At 39.3% G+C, this 18024-nt stretch overlaps 1 protein-coding gene across 5 annotated transcripts in view; it reads left to right on the top strand.

Moving 5' to 3' along the window:
* Positions 1-636: 636 nt before the first annotated feature.
* Positions 637-18024, top strand: part of IGF2BP2 (insulin like growth factor 2 mRNA binding protein 2) — a 145867-nt gene continuing 128479 nt past the window's right edge. For 3 of the 5 annotated variants that reach the window (XM_072962482.1, XM_072962486.1, XM_072962470.1), the window contains exons 1-2: positions 637-906; positions 2468-2528. In XM_072962482.1, the coding sequence (XP_072818583.1) occupies positions 729-906; positions 2468-2528 (239 nt within the window). In that variant the 5' untranslated portion in view covers positions 637-728. Of the gene's footprint in view, positions 907-1728; positions 1972-2005; positions 2395-2467; positions 2529-18024 lie in introns of those variants that run through there. The other 2 variants (XM_072962490.1, XM_072962475.1) reach the window with 2 other exon arrangements.

The raw sequence follows: 18024 nt of genomic DNA, 5'->3' as shown, positions 1-18024 counted from the left end.
CGGCAGCCGCGCCCTCACATCCGGTCCACCTTGCGCACACCCCTTTCCACGCTCTCCCACAGCCCCTCGCCCTCCCACGCCTGCGGCTGCCAGCCGCTCCCCCTCGCGCACTCCCACCCGCGCCTGGGGCGCGCCTTCCCCGCCCCGCCGCTCGCCCGGCCTCTGCGCCGCGACTGCCCGGGGTTCTGGAGCTCGGGAGCCCCAGCACGGGGCCGCAACCCGCTTCCGCCCGCCCGGCGCGGGGCAGAAGCCTGGGTAGCCGCACGGAGCGCTCGGAGCGTGGGGGGCGCGAGGCGAGGGGCGCAGGAGCGCGGGGCGGGGAGGGGGCGCTCGCTCGCTCACTCTCAGCTGCGCACACGCCCGTACAAACTCTCACACAGACACACGCGGGGTGCGCTGCCGCCGCCCGCCGCTGCTCCTCCTCCCGCCACCGCCTTGAGAGGGAGAGAGAGGGAGGCAGAGAGAGCGCTTTGTCCGCGCGCCGCCGCCCGGCCCGGGACTCTGCCCCGAGGAGGCAGCCGCGCCGAGTCCCCGCCTCCGCCTCTGCCCCCGGGCGGGCCGGGCCGGCTGCGGTGGGGGGAGCCAGGCTGAGGGTGGGGGTGGGTGGCGGGCGGGCGGAGGGCGGGGAGGGGGGGCGGAGGAGGAGGAGGGGAGAAGAGGGCAGCGGAGGAGGCGAGGAGCGCCGGGTACCGGGCCGGGGGAGCCGCGGGCTCTCGGGGAAGAGACGGATGATGAACAAGCTTTACATCGGGAACCTGAGTCCTGCCGTCACCGCCGACGACCTCCGGCAGCTCTTCGGGGACAGGAAGCTGCCCCTGGCGGGACAGGTCCTGCTCAAGTCCGGCTACGCCTTCGTGGACTACCCCGACCAGAACTGGGCCATCCGCGCCATCGAGACCCTCTCGGGTGAGCAGTCGGCGCTGTCCCCCTCCCCCTCGCCTCGCCCAGCTCAGGCCGGGACGGCGCCCGGAGGGAGGCCGAGCCCTGCGGGCGGCGCCCGGCGGGGGCTCCGGCGCCCGCACGCTCACTTCCACGCACCAGACCTTCAACTCTCACCGCCGGCCCGCTTCTGGGACGGCCCGCTCCCCTCCCCCCCAGCTCTGGACTCACCCCTTGCCCTCCGAGCCGCAGCCCTGGGGCGACCCCCGTGCGGCTCCGAGGGTCCCCGAGGCTCGCTGTCTCTCTGGGGGCACCATTCGTTCCTCCGGTCTCTGAGCTGCTCTCCAGAGTTCCCCCACCCCCATCCTTAGAGAGCCCCCGTCACCCCTTATTCTCTGACCTTCTTGTCACCCCCTTTGTCAGGGGACCCCCCCAATCCTGCTTCTCCTCCCTTGACCGGACCTTACCCCTTCCCGTGCCTCGTGCCCAGGACCTCTCGCCCTGTGGCGTCCCTTGAACCGCACTCTTTTTTCGAGCTCCCTCCCCAGCTCGCCCCGGGGTCCCCCACTTTTGGCACCCCCTCGGTGCCACCCCGATGATCCTTTCCGAGATTTCAGGGTTCCCCTAACCTCAGCCCCTGCACGACGGCACATCTCTCTCGGTCCTCTCCCGAACCTCAGTCTCCTCTCGCTCGTCTCTCAAGCGCTCCTATTTTTCTCTGAATTTTTTGTCCGATTTTATTGAGAGGAACTCGGAGCTGGGGGCTTTCCGCCGCCTGTGCCCCCGCCTCCCGCTCGGCCAGAAGCACCTTTTTACGAGGTACCCTGTCTCAACTCGGTGGGGGCCCGGGCTGAGAACCGAGAAAGAGGCGACCGGGGGGCCCGCGAGAGCGCTGGAGCCCAGACGGGAGACGGAGAGCGACACACACACTCTCGCGCGCGCGCGCACTCACCAACTCTCCCTCTCGCACACGCACCGCTCGGAGTCGCGCTCGCCCCCAGGCCACGAGCCGGCGCCCCCAGAACCTCCGCCGGGCCACAGCCCCTTCCCCACTGGCGCGCGGGGTGGGGGCGGGGCGGCGGAGAGGCCAAGGTGACCAGAAGCCGGCAGGGACTGGGCTCTCGCAGAAGCGGACCCCGGGGGGCTTCGGCGCGTTTCTTCGGGGCAACCCGGAGGAGAGGGCAAGGAGGGGAGCACAGTGGAGCCTTTGGGGCCCGGGTTAGCGGAATGGAGAGGTGGGGGCTGAGAGAAGAGCGGGGCCGCGCCAGCCCTGCAGCTTGAGTTTCAAATGAGCTCATCCTTTCAAATTGGCGCCGCTCTTTATTAAATTTGTTTTTCCGGTAATGCCACCCACAGCCATACCTGGGGTCGGGATCGGGGCTCGCACCCTTAACACCTCGTCCCAGGACACGGGGCGCCCACCTTTCTTCCCACTGGGAACCAAGTTTGCCCAGCTTGAACCGGGTAGGAGACCCCTTGAGGGCGCCCGAAGGCGGAGTCGGAGCGTGGAGTTCTGTGCGTGCCCCTCCTAGACCCCCGCCCGTTTGATCTCGGGAAGGTTCTGAGTGCTTTAATTTCTGTTTTAAAGGTAAAGTGGAATTGCATGGGAAAATCATGGAAGTTGATTACTCAGTCTCTAAAAAGCTCAGGTAAATATATTTTGCTTAGTTATTTTGTGATTGGGCTTACGTATAAATACAAAAATACACTCAGTTTTTAAAAATGTGCTTTTATAGTTTTTTAAAAAAAGGCTTTTGTTTGTTTTGTTAGTGGAAATGAAATAGTTTAGAAAGTTACATTTTTTACTTTCATTATATAAGGTGTTTACTGTACTTGGAAAATAGCTGGTGCCTTATTGGGGGTTGGGGGTGGCGATCACTAGCTGTGTTAAATTCGCTGGGATCGTTTAACTTGTTTATGAAAACTTGCCTCCCCCCACCCCCACCCCCACCCCTACCCCCAGCACAATGGCAACAAATGCTTGTCAAGACTTCCTGTGAGATGTTAAGAGTAAATATTTACTGTGTCAGCTAAATTGCTTAACTAAACTTCGCGATTAATTAGTTTTCTTTTTTAGATGGCTTAATGTTGAATAATAAAATAATTCAGTAAGGGGTCGATATTTTGCATAGCACTTTAAACAAGTAGGTTGTTTGGATTGGATGGCAGTTAAAAGGCAGACTTTTTTTAGTCACTGAGACTACTGAATATTGCTTCTGAGCGTTGTGTTGTTGTTGCTTTTAAGATATGTTTGAGGCTAAACAAATATCACTGTGAAATCTATAATTATGTTTAAGTGCACTGTTGTTAATGAAGGAGCAAAAAGTTTTGTGGAGGTTGGATTTCTCCAGTGATTTGCTTACATTGGAATGTCTATGAGGAGAGAATGAGGGAGAACATCTTTGTTTAAAGTTTATTGTGGACTTTAAATTTGGGCCCTTTATTACTCATTCTAGATTTTTTTCTCCTATGTGTCGTAATTTAGTTTATATCCCATTCACATACATTTCTTCACCATTAGTCATTAAGTAGCTGAATTGGAGACTAAGTGAAGGAGCTTGACTTACCACCTTTACAATCTGTGATACTCAGTAGTGTAACCATTTGCTTGATTTTTGCCAGGATTGAATAGATTTTCAAACAAACTATCCTAATTTCATAAATACATAGATGTTTTGTTAAAGGGGTTTTTAAAAATGTGTGCACATTTCCAGATATGTTTTAACTAAGCAACAGAATATCTTTTGTTTGCCAATGATTCTGTGGCATATCAGAAAACTACTTAATACCTTTAAAAAAAGAGGTAAAAGTAATGATTTGCAGTTTCATGTGTAATACTAAGCTAGTTCTCCCTAGGAAAAGATGTAAAGTGTAACTGATTGGTTTTTCAATTAAGTATTTTAAATTTTATACTCTAAAAAATTTTTTTTTGGCTTGAGAAATCTAAGTTGAATCTTTCTGATATATTAAGTATTTATTGTAGGTTAAAATTATTACCTTATAACACTTGAATATTTGATGAATATATTGAACAGGGTTCTGAAGAACCACTCAAAATACTTGATGGGCTGTGTTTCTATAAATATCTAATTCGGTTGGCTATGTAGCTGTTTTGAGTTCTTTTTGGATTATAATTAGTAAAAATCAGTAGAATTTTAACTTTGGTTAGTTGGTGTCTCATTTCATGTTGCTAAGTATGTTATTTAATATTGCAATCTAAATGAAATACTAGTTTATCTAAAGTTATTAACATCTGAAACTTCTCACAAATAAACTACTTTTAAACTTTTTTCTTTCAAAATGCAGAGGTTATTTGCTTTTAGCTGGAATGTCATTTAAATAATTTTGTTATGTTTATATAAGAGTTCAGAATTGAAAACTTGTCCTAAATTTTTAGCATTAATTAAATAGAAGCAATCTAGAACCTATACAGCCCTATTAGTACATGATTTCTTTGAACATTGTGGGCGATATGAAATACCTAGGAGGTAGATTAAAATGCGCTGTGCATGATTCACTACACTGAAGACGTCTGACATACCAAATGTATGCATAAGCTGCTGCTGTAGAGGGTTGCATCATTTCTGATTGGATGGTTTTAATCTTTTTTTCCTTTCCTTTATTAGTTTAAAATGCAGAAATTAGTTACTGGTACTGCAGGCTAAGGGAGAGATAGCTAATGACTGGTATTGTGTACTGAGCTCAGACTCCTGGGAGGAGGCAGCTGTATGTTCTCATGTACAGGGCTCTACCACGGTGGGGACTCTCAAAAAGCAGGGTACTGTGACATTTGAAACCAAAGCTTTTATGTTACATGGTGACTATTTTGGTGTTCTTTTGTTGCACTTCCATGAAAATTAACAAGTTAGAAGTACATTTGTCAGCGTTAAGTCAGTTTTATATGTGGTTTTTTTGTTAGTTGAAGTGAAAATGTGAAGAAAACAGTTCATCCTCATTGCTTGCTTACTTAAAAAACCATTCCACAATTAGTGCTCATTTTCTTTATATTGTTCTGACTTCTTTCTGTTCTCAAGAATCAGTTTTAATATCTACATTCCAAATAGATTTTTTTAAGCTAATGGTGCTTGGGAGGAGATGTTTTTATCTTAAGTTATGAAAATACTGGCATGCCATATGCTTACCAATTGGATCTTTTGTTAAATATCATTCTAGCATCATTTTATATGTGCTGTTATAGTAGACAGACCAGAAGTAGAAAACTTTTTTCTTTTGCCACATGTGCTTCATTCTTATTAAATGTAAATTATTGTAATGTAAACCATGTACAAACCATCTATTTTTTCTTACTTTCTAAGTTGGTTTCAGGCTCTGTTAAATAAAAATCTTCAGATCTTTTTTCTCTATTCATATTTCTTGCTAGTATATATGAATCAAAGATTTCTTAAAGAAGAAAAAACTAAAAAGGGCTTTAAGAGTTGTGGAAACTTCCTCGATCGAAATTCCATTTTTGATGTTGATGAGAGTTTGGTTAAAAAAATTATATATATGTCTACACACTTACACACACACATGCGCGTGCGCACATACACATATTGTATAAATTGTTTTGAGTTGAGACATACACTAACCTGAATGTGCTTTTATAACCAAAGTTGAATGATTCTGTGAGAAACAAAACTTTGAAAAATGCAATTTCTGCCCACTTCTAGGAAGTAACTAAGTGGTGCTAGACATGCTTTCACTGAGATGGTGAGAATACTATGAGGTAGTGTAGGAAAAAGCTATGAATTTGTCTTTCATGAGTTAAAAATCAGTAATTGTCTTCTCTCCAATGCAAATGAATTTGGTCTCCTATAGGAATGTTAAAGAAAACAGTATCTCAATTGTATTTTGCTTGTATGTACTACATTGTGTATAGTTGAATTAAATACCAAAAAAAAACCAAAACAAAACAAAAACAAAAACCCAACAACCACCCAACCTCAAGTCCTCCCTGCAACAAAGACTTTTAGTGCATCAATTTTTAATTTTGTAGCAACAGAAAAGACTTTATTAGGTTAAAATCGTATGGTAGTCTCCTATTTCAAGAATTTGTTGAATTAGAAATTAATGTCTGGATTTAATTAGATAGATTCCATGTGTGGATATAGTATGTATATTTATATATACATATTCTCTCTCTCAAACTCTAAGGTTACTTTTCATTTGGCTTTTAGTTAGACATTTAGTTTCCCATTTTAAAAAAGGCTAATAGTTTTTTCATATGGTTCTAGGTAATGCCATAGAAAATTACATGTTTTTGTGACCTTTAAGAGCTAAGTATTAAAATTAAAATAGAAGCAATACAGAAAAAAATTACTTGATAATTCAGATTTAAATTCTAGTTTGCATTTTAAAAGGCAGATTATTTGATGCTTTTATATTATTTAGTTAAATTTTGAAAAACCATTGAAATCTATAAAGCAAAATAGGTATATACTGCTTGACTTTTTCCAATTTGCCAAATTCATATCAATTTTAAATTATAGTGATTTATAAAAGTATTAAATGGCTAAACATCTAAACATTAATTCTAAAAGGTGATTTGGTGATACGTAATACATTTGCCAAATTGTGGGTTTTTTTTTTTTTAATTATGTTTCTTTGTTATTATGGCTGGGTATAAGATAACCAGTAAGGGATGGTCTCATAGTTTTGTTTTCTATTATGTTAACCTGAGACTATCATTCATATAGAGAAGATGAAAGAAGATTAGTAATATTTGTACAACACCTTTTATATGTAATGATCTAAAGTGCAATATTTTCCTCAAGAAGAAAAATTTTAAAGGACATTGGAAGATTTAGAACTAATTGCATATCAAAATCAACATTTCACTATTATTCTGAGTAAATATTTTTATTTTATGGAGATTCCTCCAATTTTTCATTTGGGGGTATGTAAATGACATTGAAATGTACATAAAAGGATAGTAATTTGGACAGATTTATTAAAAGTCAAGAAAGCTGTGAAAATCATATTTCTATAAGAAATATTTATAAACATTTGATACTTTCAACTTTTAAAATATTTGCTCGCTACTGCTGAATCATTCTTCCAAGTCTGCTAATAAAATCCTCAAAAGTAGATGAGTGATTGGTCAGAATTGTTAGAGGACATTATCTGACCTAAATGTATCATCTCTGATTCAGTGGGGTGTGTACACATAGGGGAGGGGTGTGTGTGTGTGTGTCTATTTTGTGGGAGACAGTACTTTCAGAGAGATGGTATCAAGAAGGAAGAGGAGGAAATCTTTAACTGAGCAACAGTTGTTCTGGATTTCAGTCCTGACAGGGCAAAGGAAAATCACTGGATGTTTGAACCTTAAAGTGAAGGGAATCGAGTGAAATGATACTTGCCTGAGTGATGCATCACTCTTGCAGGTGGTTAATCTTGTGGAAGCCAGGGCACAGGTACCTGTAGTCGCTTCTCCAGTGAGCATGCTGCTGGAAGGACCATCTAATGCAAAATTTACCCTCCTTCACTTCTGCTTGGATGTCCCCTCTCACTAATAAAGTTAGCAAGTGATTCTGTGAAGGCTTTGATTTTCTATAGAAAATTTAAGATTTGAATATGCATTTTCATTTAGAAATTCTATACTGTGAAAGGCAGTTATTATTTTGCATAACAGGAGTACTCAGAGAATCAGTTTCATTAGAAGCAGCATAGTATTGAATTGGTTTCTTTGGAGGCTGTTTAAAAAGTTGAATTATAAATTACAAAAATATATTTATAAAAACTCTTTTTAAATACCACCAAAATGTCTTCATTGTTCTTTTAGATCTTAAAAAAGAGGTCTTAAAAAAGTGGGGCTTGTCTAAACCAGTTTTTTAAACCAGTTTTCTAAAACTTTTAGTCAAAAGCACACATTTCTCAAAAGTTAAGATTAACTTCTTAATTTGAAGAATGGGACAGTTATGTTTAACAAAACTTACTCAAATAACTTATTAGTCAAAGTTATTACTCCTTTTTACATACGAATTCAAGTTCATATTAGTTGGATAGTCATTCAAAAGACTATCATTGAAGAAAATATAATAGCAAATAATCAACAAACACCTACCAGTAAAGATAACAGTCTTTCTTTTCATTTATCGTCATTAAAATATTTTAAAAAATCTTTTACTTTATAATTTGACTTCATGCTTACAAACTTGTAATTTTCATTTGGTGGCATGGACGGTATGGGTTCTATTTTGGGCTGCAAAATTGCAGAGTGCTCAGAGCATTATTTTTAAGGTTTTTCTTTTCCTGTTTTGATCATGTACTTTAGCCTTTCCATAAAATAGTGAAGAAAAATTATTTTCTTTTACAGAAAAATTCAGATTTTGTTACTTTGCCTTCCAAAGAGGAGGAGGAATATAATTACTGTTTCTTTAATTTGGTTTAGAGTTTGGTGACATATTGAGGTGTAGAATAAGTGGACCAGAGAAAATGGATACTTTTGCATTAATAGCAGGCAGTCAAGTCCAGAAGGCAACTTGATGTCCATCATTTAATAGACATATGTTTCCTCCCCAAGCCTCTGGTTCTCTAAATAATAACCTTACATTTTAGAGATACTTTTTGTTTTGTTTATTTTTAGATTTCCTGATTATTTATCTCTTCTACATTTTATTTCTTAAAATGTCACCCTTTAGTTAGAATTCTCCCATTCTGTTTATTATCAAGAATATTTCATAAAATAGATATTTTAGTAAGCCCAGTAAATGAAAATTAAGAGTTCTGATGCATGTTTTAGACTTTCTTATTTTTATCTGTATCATAGGAAAATGTTGTACCTAATGACCAGGAAAATTTGTATGGGACCGTTACAATGAGAATGATATTTTCAGTTTTTCTAATTATCGTAAAATTAATGTGCACCAACATGTGAGAATTTGCCATGGGGGAAGCTTGGATTTTTAATTTTTGTTTTAAATGTGATCAGAAAGGTAGTTTCATGATTTCATGTGTTGATATGTAAATAATACTACATATGTGTATTTTTAAGTGCCTGAATCTTATGTTCGTATTGTACTGATGATGTCCCAACCTCCTGGGCACATTATTTCATTTATTCTAAATAATAATTATGTGCAGAAGATGGGACAATTAATATTATTCCTTTTTTTAAGATCAGAAAACTCAGTCTCAAAGAAATTTAATAGTTTGCCTAAGGTCAGTGGCTATTAAATTGTAAAGCTGGAGTTAGAACCCAGGTCTTCTGATTCTCAGTCCAACATGAGTGTGCTTCACCTACATTTACTTTGTTTAGTTAAAGAAGTCAACTGAAATTGTTATGAGGATCAAAAGTTGCCATTCAGGAGTGGTGGAAAGCTGTAGAAGTATATTTGTTTGTGAATGATCCTTTGCAACCATCTTATTCTTATACCAATCCAAATGATCTATGCTTTGTTACCATTTTTAGGAAGATTAAAAACAGGTCATTTAAAAATCACCAGCAGCATCACCTCCTCCCATCACCATGCTTTCCCACGGACAGAAGTAGGGTTACGCCTAACTAAGCAGGTTGGATTTGTTGTTTGTTGTTACATTGCTTTTTTCAGTGGTTGCATTCCTTGTGCTATAAAATAGAACATTGCCAAAAAAGATGTTTCAACAGCTGAGCCACACAGATTTCACAGGTAGCCCTAATCAGGACTGTGGGCCTTGTGGTAAATGAAAGTTGAGCTCAAGGAATCACTTGGGTGGGTTTTTCCCAGATCTCAGCCAACCCATTGCTGCAGGGCAGGACTGTGTTTTGGTTTAAGTGTTTTCCTGGTAGCTGCCAAGTCTTTCCCCAGATTTGGTGTCTCTCTTCGCTTCACTTTCTGTACAGAATGTGACCTTTGGCCTCTCCTGTGGGGGTAAAATGAGCATTAATAGGATAGCATCCATAAAGTTCCCAGAGTTCTTCATTAAAGATATAGTCACTGAAAAGCATATACTAAATAACTAAGTGTGTGAAGAACAGTCCGTTTCCCCTTACTTGTAAACTTTTCCTGCATTTATCCTCTTGTTTCCTTTAACTTTTGTGTACTGTCATATTTATGGTGGTGGTGGTGGTGGTGGTGGTGGTGGTGGGAGGGAGGAAAGAATTATCAAGAAAAAAATAGGTGAAAGAAGATTATTTCCAACTCTCCAGGCATTTCATTTCTTTAACTTAGTATAAGAGTCCGGAGTGGGGTTTTGCATCTTCCGCAGAATTCTGACTCAGAAGGTGGGGAAAAGGAAGAAAGGTAGCTGATACCTACTAAGCAGTTGATGTGTTGGGCACTGAACTAGGCCTTCTCCGTATCTTCTTGTATCCTCGCAACAGCTGGGAGAGTTGTGACTTTCATCCCTTTTATAGATAGGGCTGTAAAGCTTGTTTCAGGCTCCAAAGCAGCTCCTCCTTCCACCTGACCAAACCTGCTTCAAAGAAGCAGTAGCCTTCTTACGCTTGCTGTCTATCTAAGTTGAATACAGCAATAAAGTAGGAAGTTGTGATAACGTGTACATAGGTTACAGAGTAACTTTGTATTTTTCCTAACTCAGAATTAGAGATAAAATTTACAGATATGCTAAGGCAGATAAAGGACTAAAGTTGAATATATTTTTAGGTTAGTGTAATTGAAAAACAACTAAAAGTGTTATTCATAATTTGAAGAATCTTTTTTGAAGTAATCTTACAGTAGAGGCATTATTGATTCAAGATAAAAAGATTTGTAAAAAATCATTGTAGTTGGAAGTTAAGTGTAAAAACGTATACATATGCAATGTGGATGCAAGGGGAGCGGTTGTCTGTATTCATGACTTTGGTGCAGGTATTTTTTTTAAATCATGAAAAAAATTCCTCAGGCTTTTTTGTTTATAACCTAGAATGTTGCACAAAGTATGGCATAGTTTCATTTTTATCATATATAAAAAAAGTGTCTATGGTTTGGAGAAGGAAAATAGAGGATTCTTGCGAATTACCTTCCATAAAGTGGTTCATCTTCCTAACTTTAGAAAATTTTAAGCCTTTTGACACATGAAAAAGTCAGTGAAAAAACAGGGAGTAGAAAGATTTGTATGTTCTTTTAATATATTACTTAAGCATATTATGCATTCATGAGTTTGTTTTTTTTTAGTAAATAGGACTTTAAGGTACAGTAATACTAACAATGCAATGAGATATACAAGAGTTTTGCTTCTTAGATATAGAAGGGTACTTTTTTGATAAGAACATAGTTTTATGAAAAAACCTTATTATGACATGGAAAAAATAATTGCTTTTCTCAGTCAAGAATATTAGAGAAAATTTTTATTATGGTTTTTTTTTCACTCTTTGTGTTCAAAAAATAAAGCAAAAAATATTTAATTGAATGCTGGTTCTCTGGACAAGTTAACCTCAAACCAGATCATGAAATAGAGGATATTTTGAAAAAGCTCATGTGAGCACAGCCTCTGTAGTTTTTATGTGGAGACCTTTTACTTTTGTCCCTCCTGGTCTTTGTGATTTTAGCAATGCGTATTTGAAAAATGGATGTTTTTCTTAGTCATTGTGTGGATAAGGTTTTAGAGTAAAAGTGTTTGTGCATCTTTATTTGAGAGAGTTGGAGGTAGTTGATGAAATAGTTTAACACTGGAAAAATGGAGTTTAACCTCATCAATTATTAAGAAAGAAAGAAAGAAAGGAGGGGAGAAAGGAACGATGGAGGAAGGCAGGAGGTAAAGAAGCGGGAAAGGATGCAGGCAGGCATAGAAGCATAAGTGACTGACTGAACTTTGTCATGCTGCTGGTACATTCTCTCTGTAATTCCAGAGCATGTGAGAAAGGCTGGTACTCACTGATAGTGGGTAGGAGACAGTAAGTGATTCCCTTGGTGACAGCAGAACTGGGAGTCTCACATAAGCTGTTCTTTTCTTCGAAGTTTAAAATCTCCAGGAGTATGTGGTTGGCCTGCCCCACAAGAGGTCTTACATTTCTTTGTACGAGGCCCTGCACTGGCCACTTCCTTCCTCTCGCATTCTCTTTCCCCTTTGCATTTCCGGGGGGATGGCCAGGCAGGGCTGGAAGGTGCCTGGTGTGCAGGCCTGCTGCTCCTTTGCTGGCCGTGTCCGGGGGAGCTGGGAAGCGTGTGTGCGCTTGCTCAGTGTGCTGGAATGTATGGGATCTGTGGTGTACATACACTTACTCAGAGCGTGCTGCAGACACGCTCCTCCATGGTCTCAGTGGCTGTGGGGGTCAACCCTGGAGGCTTTTGTGAGTGGTTGAAAATCTGGGAAGGAATTTTCCCATGCTGAAAGTTCAGGTTACCTTTTTTTCCTTGCTGAAGTGCAATTGCATTTATTCTTTGTAAAAGAAAAAAAAATCTATTTAAAAAAAATTGAAGAACATAAAAAAATTTGTGGATGCATAAATAATCTGGGCCTTCTGCTGGATCCAGCTGTACTCTTTTTCCCTTTCTCTTCAAACTGATAGTGATGTCTTCAGATCATGGACACTGAATTTTTAAACTAAGCTCTTTAAAACTCCTTGGGTTGTATCACCACTAAAGATGATGAAACCAAGAATCTTTAGAAACTAAATTTTAAGTTCAGATTTTTTTTTAAATGTAGGATTTAATCTCCTTTTTTAAGGAATAAAGAACAATCTACTAGTTGATAAATAGTCTTTAAATTCTTTAGTTGCTTAATATTTTTTAAAATTTAGATTTTATTATTTTTTTCTTCATAAAAGATTTGAGATGACAATGGTGCTGGTGGCTCAATTATTTGAAATAAAGACAGGGATTTAGGTTAATGCAGTAGATAAGTTAAAAAGGGGTTATAAAAGACTGGGAACAGGTGGCTGGTTCTAATGTAATTCTTCATACATTTTAAGAGGTTTGCCAGGGAAGAGTTAGCGCTTTGGTTCATTGATTTCTGTATTAATGGTTTGCTGTATGTGTCTATTTCAATAGTGATTTCAAAATAATGATTTTGATACTGAAAATGATTTGTGGCTTTAGTTCATGTATAATGATCATGGTCAAGGTGTTAATAATACCTGCCTTAAAAATTTCCAGGCCAAAGTCACATCTTTTATTCCCCACGGCAGTGCTTTTAACAGTATGTTCCTGAGAGCCTTAGGGTTCTGAGGAGATGCCAAATTTATGAGGAGAGGAAGTGGACATATGTACCTGGGGGATCCTGGCTTCTTACCCACCTTTCAGTTGGAAGACAGCTGCGGTTGTTGTTTCATATATTAGAGTTCTGTCTGGAATTTACTTTAGAAAAGGGATTTGCTGTTTTAAAAAACAGTTCGAAAATATCAGTCCTATAGTATATAATTCTGGGCCTTGAGTGCATTCCTTCCTTGATCAGGTATTCCAGCAGACCCAAAGCTCTTTCTGGAGAGGTGGGGAAGTTTAGATGTTAATCTTTGCTACTTCTGAATCCTGTGAAATGGCCTTCCATCTCCTGTCACATTTGCTTTAGTAGCAAATGTTTGCTTTGCTAACTGTATGCCAGACTACTAAATCTATGGATTTTTCTATAATCATCAACAGCACAGATTGTTTGCCCTTCAGGAACTTCCCAGGGAGTTCCTTGGGCAATGATTGTACTCTAGCTCTTGGCAGAGCCATGAGAGTCGACTGACTTTGAAGAGTGATGAATCTTGTGCCATGGGACCCACTCATTCATCAAGAACAAGTTTTTGCTTTAGGAGGTCCAAGCAGGATGGCCTTCTTGCCCCTTCTTCAAGCAGAACAGCCCTACTTTTATCTGTTGTACATTCTGGGGTTCCATGAGCACAAGGGCAATCTTCAAAATATTTTCAGCTGGTTAGAATGGAGACCTAATGAATCAAAAGGGACTTGAGCCATTCTGTTTTAACACACACTTCTTTAGTGTTCATTCTGTCTGATTCTTGTTCAAAACAGGATATTACTTCAAAAACTATGTTTTTTTTTGGATGATTTTTTAACTTATGGCCAAGGACTCTGTGGGGAGTCCTGATAGTCCTGAGAGAGAGAGACTGGGACACTATGAGCTCTGCTCTATGCCCTGTGCTTCTTCACTCTAACTTCTGGTAGACTGGTCTTCAAAGATTGATGAGTTCATATTATACACCCAAGTTTTGTAGTAAAACTATTCTAAGAGACCACCGTATTTACAGGGGTCCACCCTCAGATGCCTGCAGATGATGTAAGTGGTGGAAAGGGGAGTTCTGTGAAGTATAGGAGGGGTAGCTATTAGTCAACTCCAGCCAGAAGTGAGAGTTCTTATGTTAAATATTGGCAACCATTGAAAAAATTTTGGAGACACTGCGAGGGTCAAAGAAGAGAACAGGTTAAACTGGCCTATGGGTTGCCAGTTTGCAGTCTCTGCCACATGAAAACCTGCATCTTCTGCAAAATATTGTTGAAGACTCTATTATATTTAGTATCATTTACCCTTCAGGCTTTCTGTGAGTGAGAGGGAAAAAATCCTTCTCTTGATAAACTGGATAAACTAATAGGTCTCTTATCTAATGATGATAGCTGTTTGGAAGCTCAAAACTAAAATTAGGTCTCAGTTGGAGCAACCATCCTTAGTCTAGTTTTCTGGAGTAATTATTTTCTCCATTATAGAGTACCCTATAGTTTTATGTTTATGTAGTGATCTTGTTTTGTTTCTGTTATATTTAGCCATCTAAAATTCTTTGGTAATGTTGACTATACATATGCTGAATACATGACACTCATAAGTTTATATACTACTTCTTAATACATGTTCATGAGAAAAAAAGGCCTCTATTTTTATATAGTTGGAGGAACTTGTTTCCACATCAATCTAAATTATACCTACTCCAGTTAAACGTTAGGCCAACTATAGATAATGATTTAAATCATTTCCTAAGAAAGTATGGTTTTCATATGTCTAGCAAACATTTTAAAAAATAAGAACTTGAGTTCCACCTATAAATGAACATCTGACATGAGGCAAGTAGTCTTAAAAGCATAGAGTACTTAGTAGGAAAATTCAGTGGTGAAAAGTTAGACTTTTGAATATGTTTGAAAAATGTTTTCATAACTGTTGTACTTTCTTGTATTTAAGTTGAGGAAATTGAAGGCCATATGGATTCTGCGTCTGAGCCCTGGGGGCAGTAAATACTCATTAAGATCAAACTAATTGAAAACTACCAATTGCCTAAGGGGACCTTTTTTTTTTTTTGAAAATGAAAAACAAAAACTACTATGACAGTTGGAATTAACATTTTTAAATGTATCTTTTTGTTCTATAATTTACATGCGTAATGGAATAGCTCATTAGTGATCCATCGGAATGGTGACGTAAAGCACTTGTCTTGGAGAACGTAAGTTAACAAGTTATCTGTGCTGAGGCATAATAGAGTGGCACACAGGATCTGGAAATTCAGGGTTTTATGTGGCTCCCCTCGTTGGTGATGGATCTAAATGGCCATCAATTTCATAAAAATAGCCAACACTATTTTTTGGGCTGTCTTTTGAATTTTAAAAAATTGAAGTTCCCTGAGATCTGGGCCTTATTTTTTATTTCCATGTTGTTGCATCTTGAATGCCTTGAATGGTGGACATACCTGCTTATTAAATATTTTTGAATGAATTAATTAAAATTAAAGCCATAATAAGATATCATTAATAATTTACTTTTATTTTGTTCTCCCTTTCTCTTTTGTTCTTCATTTTCAAACAGGGCAGGGGGAAATAGCAGTTCAAAGATTTTGCTTTTTTGTGAATGAGTTTTTCAAACTTTTCACTTAATCTTTGCTTGAGTCGAATGAAACCATGGGAATTTTAGGTAAGAAGTCTCTTTAAAACATGAGATGACCTGCAAAGAGCAGTTGCATAGGGCTGCAAAACGAGTATTGGAAAGCAAAGATTTAGATTTGGTGGAACCAGAGTAGGTTTTACAAATTAGTCTTTAAAAAAAAATAAATATAGATTAATCTTAGTACTATTAGGTTCAGTATGATTACATGAAAATCCAATTTTCCCTGTAGATATTTCTCTCTGTGTAACCCAAATTGTATTAAAAATCTGCTGGTAATCACAGAAAAAAAACATGCTTGAAACAAACAAAAACAGCTATCCTTTTATTTTAAGACAGTAGGTGGATACAAGAATTAAACTTAAGGTGTGTTTTTATACAGTAAATCAAATAAGATCAATTTAAGTAGATGGCTTTGAAAGTTATTGTGAGAAAAACAGACAAGTACAAAAATGACAGGATTTACCAATGGATAATTCATAACCAAAGGAATGACTGATCTTCAATTAAATGTTAATTGCAGAGCAGAATGCTGTCAAATGCTCTGTTTTAGTAATCTATTGCTGCATACAAATTACCCCAAAACTTAGCAGTTTAAAACAACCAACATTTATTATCTCACACGTTTTCTGAGGGTCAGGAATATGGCAGCAGCTTAACTGGGTTATTTTGGCTCAGCATCTTTGATGAGATTGAAGCCAGTTGCCACCCAGGGCAGCAGTCATCTGAAGACTCAGCTGGGCTGGGAGATCTGCTACCAGGCTCACTCATGGGCTTGTTGGCATGCCTCAGTCTTTCTCTGGCTGTTGGCCGAAGGTCTCAGTTCCTCGCAACATGGGCTTCTCTGTGTACAGCGTGACAGCAGCCCTCCCCGGGTGAGTAATCCAAGGAAGAGTGACACCACACAGCCTTTTACGGCCTGGTCCCTGAGCTGCACGTTGTCACTTCTGCCTTATTTTGTTTGTTAGATACCAGACTCTAGTCCAGCCCACACTCGAAGGGAAGGAATTACTCAAAAGCTAAATACCAGGAGGTGGGGATCATTGGCGACCATCTAGGGTTGAATTAAATCAACCAGGAAAAGTCAGCAAATCGAAGGGAGACTTGGTTGATGTGGGGCTTATATGGAAGAGAATAATCCCCTTATAATAATACTTACAATTAGCCCTTTTGGAGTTAAACTAGAATTCTTTTTAAAACAACAGTAATAACAGTTACAGCTTGCTGAATCCTTCTTTATAATCCTTATTTAATTTTTAACAGTACCTTGTAGGTGAAGAAGGCAGATACTACTATCCTCATTTCATAGATTAGAGAACTGAGGCCCAGATTGTTCGAAGTACTGAGACAGGGTTACATAGTTAGTATGTAACCTGAGTTAATTTTTTTTGTTTTGTTTTTTCTTTTTCTTCTTTGCCACTTTCTTTTCTTTCCTCTGAAGAATGGTTTCAGTTACTTCCCTTTTATAAAACACAACTTAATTTTTCCCTTTCAACCTTATCTAAAAGAGCTGATTTTTTAATGACTAATTGAAAAGTTTAAAACACTGTTTCTGTAGTATCAATAAAGATGTCACTTTCCTGCCAGCAGCAAGAGTCCTTTTTGCTATTTTTGTAACTGGGTGAGGTCTGATTTCTCCAGAATTGTGCCATACTGCGGTTAGCCATGGTCTACAAGAGGAAAATATATTTACCCTTCTTTAAAATCACTGGTTTTCTAAGAAATATGCTATTTTCTATACCAAATCGGAGTAAATCTCGGGCCAAATGCAGTGGTCACTTTGATATCAGACAAGCCAGTTTTCTTCTCCACTTAAAATACAAAACATCAGGCCCTCAGATCTTTGGTACCTACCTTTATTGTACATTTATGTCTTGAAGAAATTTTCTAGTTTTTTTGTATTGTTGTTAAAGCTAGATAAATCCATGTCAGTGTTGATGTGTGAACATTTCCCTAAACTCATGCAAACCTATCAACTTTGCCTATAGAGTGTCCTAAATTTCTTTGACTTAAGCCAGATATACTATTTTAATAGTCATGCCTTTAAATTTTTAGTGAATCTCAGTGCTTACTTTACTTGCATATACTTCCAATAACACATTCAACCTTTTCCCTTAAAGGTCCAGATAATATGATAGTTAATATGAAGTGAAAGTTACTTTGAGGATTTACTGTATAACATGGAGAACAATATTCAATATCTTGTAATGACCTATAATGGAAAATAATCTGAGAATAATATATATGTATAACTGAATCACTTTTCACATCTGAAACTAATACAATATTGTGAATCAACTATACTTCAATTAAAAATAATCGAGGGGGGAGGGTATAGCTCAGTGATTGAATGCATGCTTAGCACGCATGAAGTCCTGGGTTCAGTCCTCAGTACCTCCTCTAAAAATAAACCTAATTATCTTC

Source organism: Vicugna pacos, chromosome 1 (genome assembly GCF_048564905.1).
Source record: "Vicugna pacos chromosome 1, VicPac4, whole genome shotgun sequence".
Lineage (NCBI taxonomy): Eukaryota > Metazoa > Chordata > Mammalia > Artiodactyla > Camelidae > Vicugna > Vicugna pacos.
This window is presented reverse-complemented; position numbering and strand designations above follow the sequence as displayed.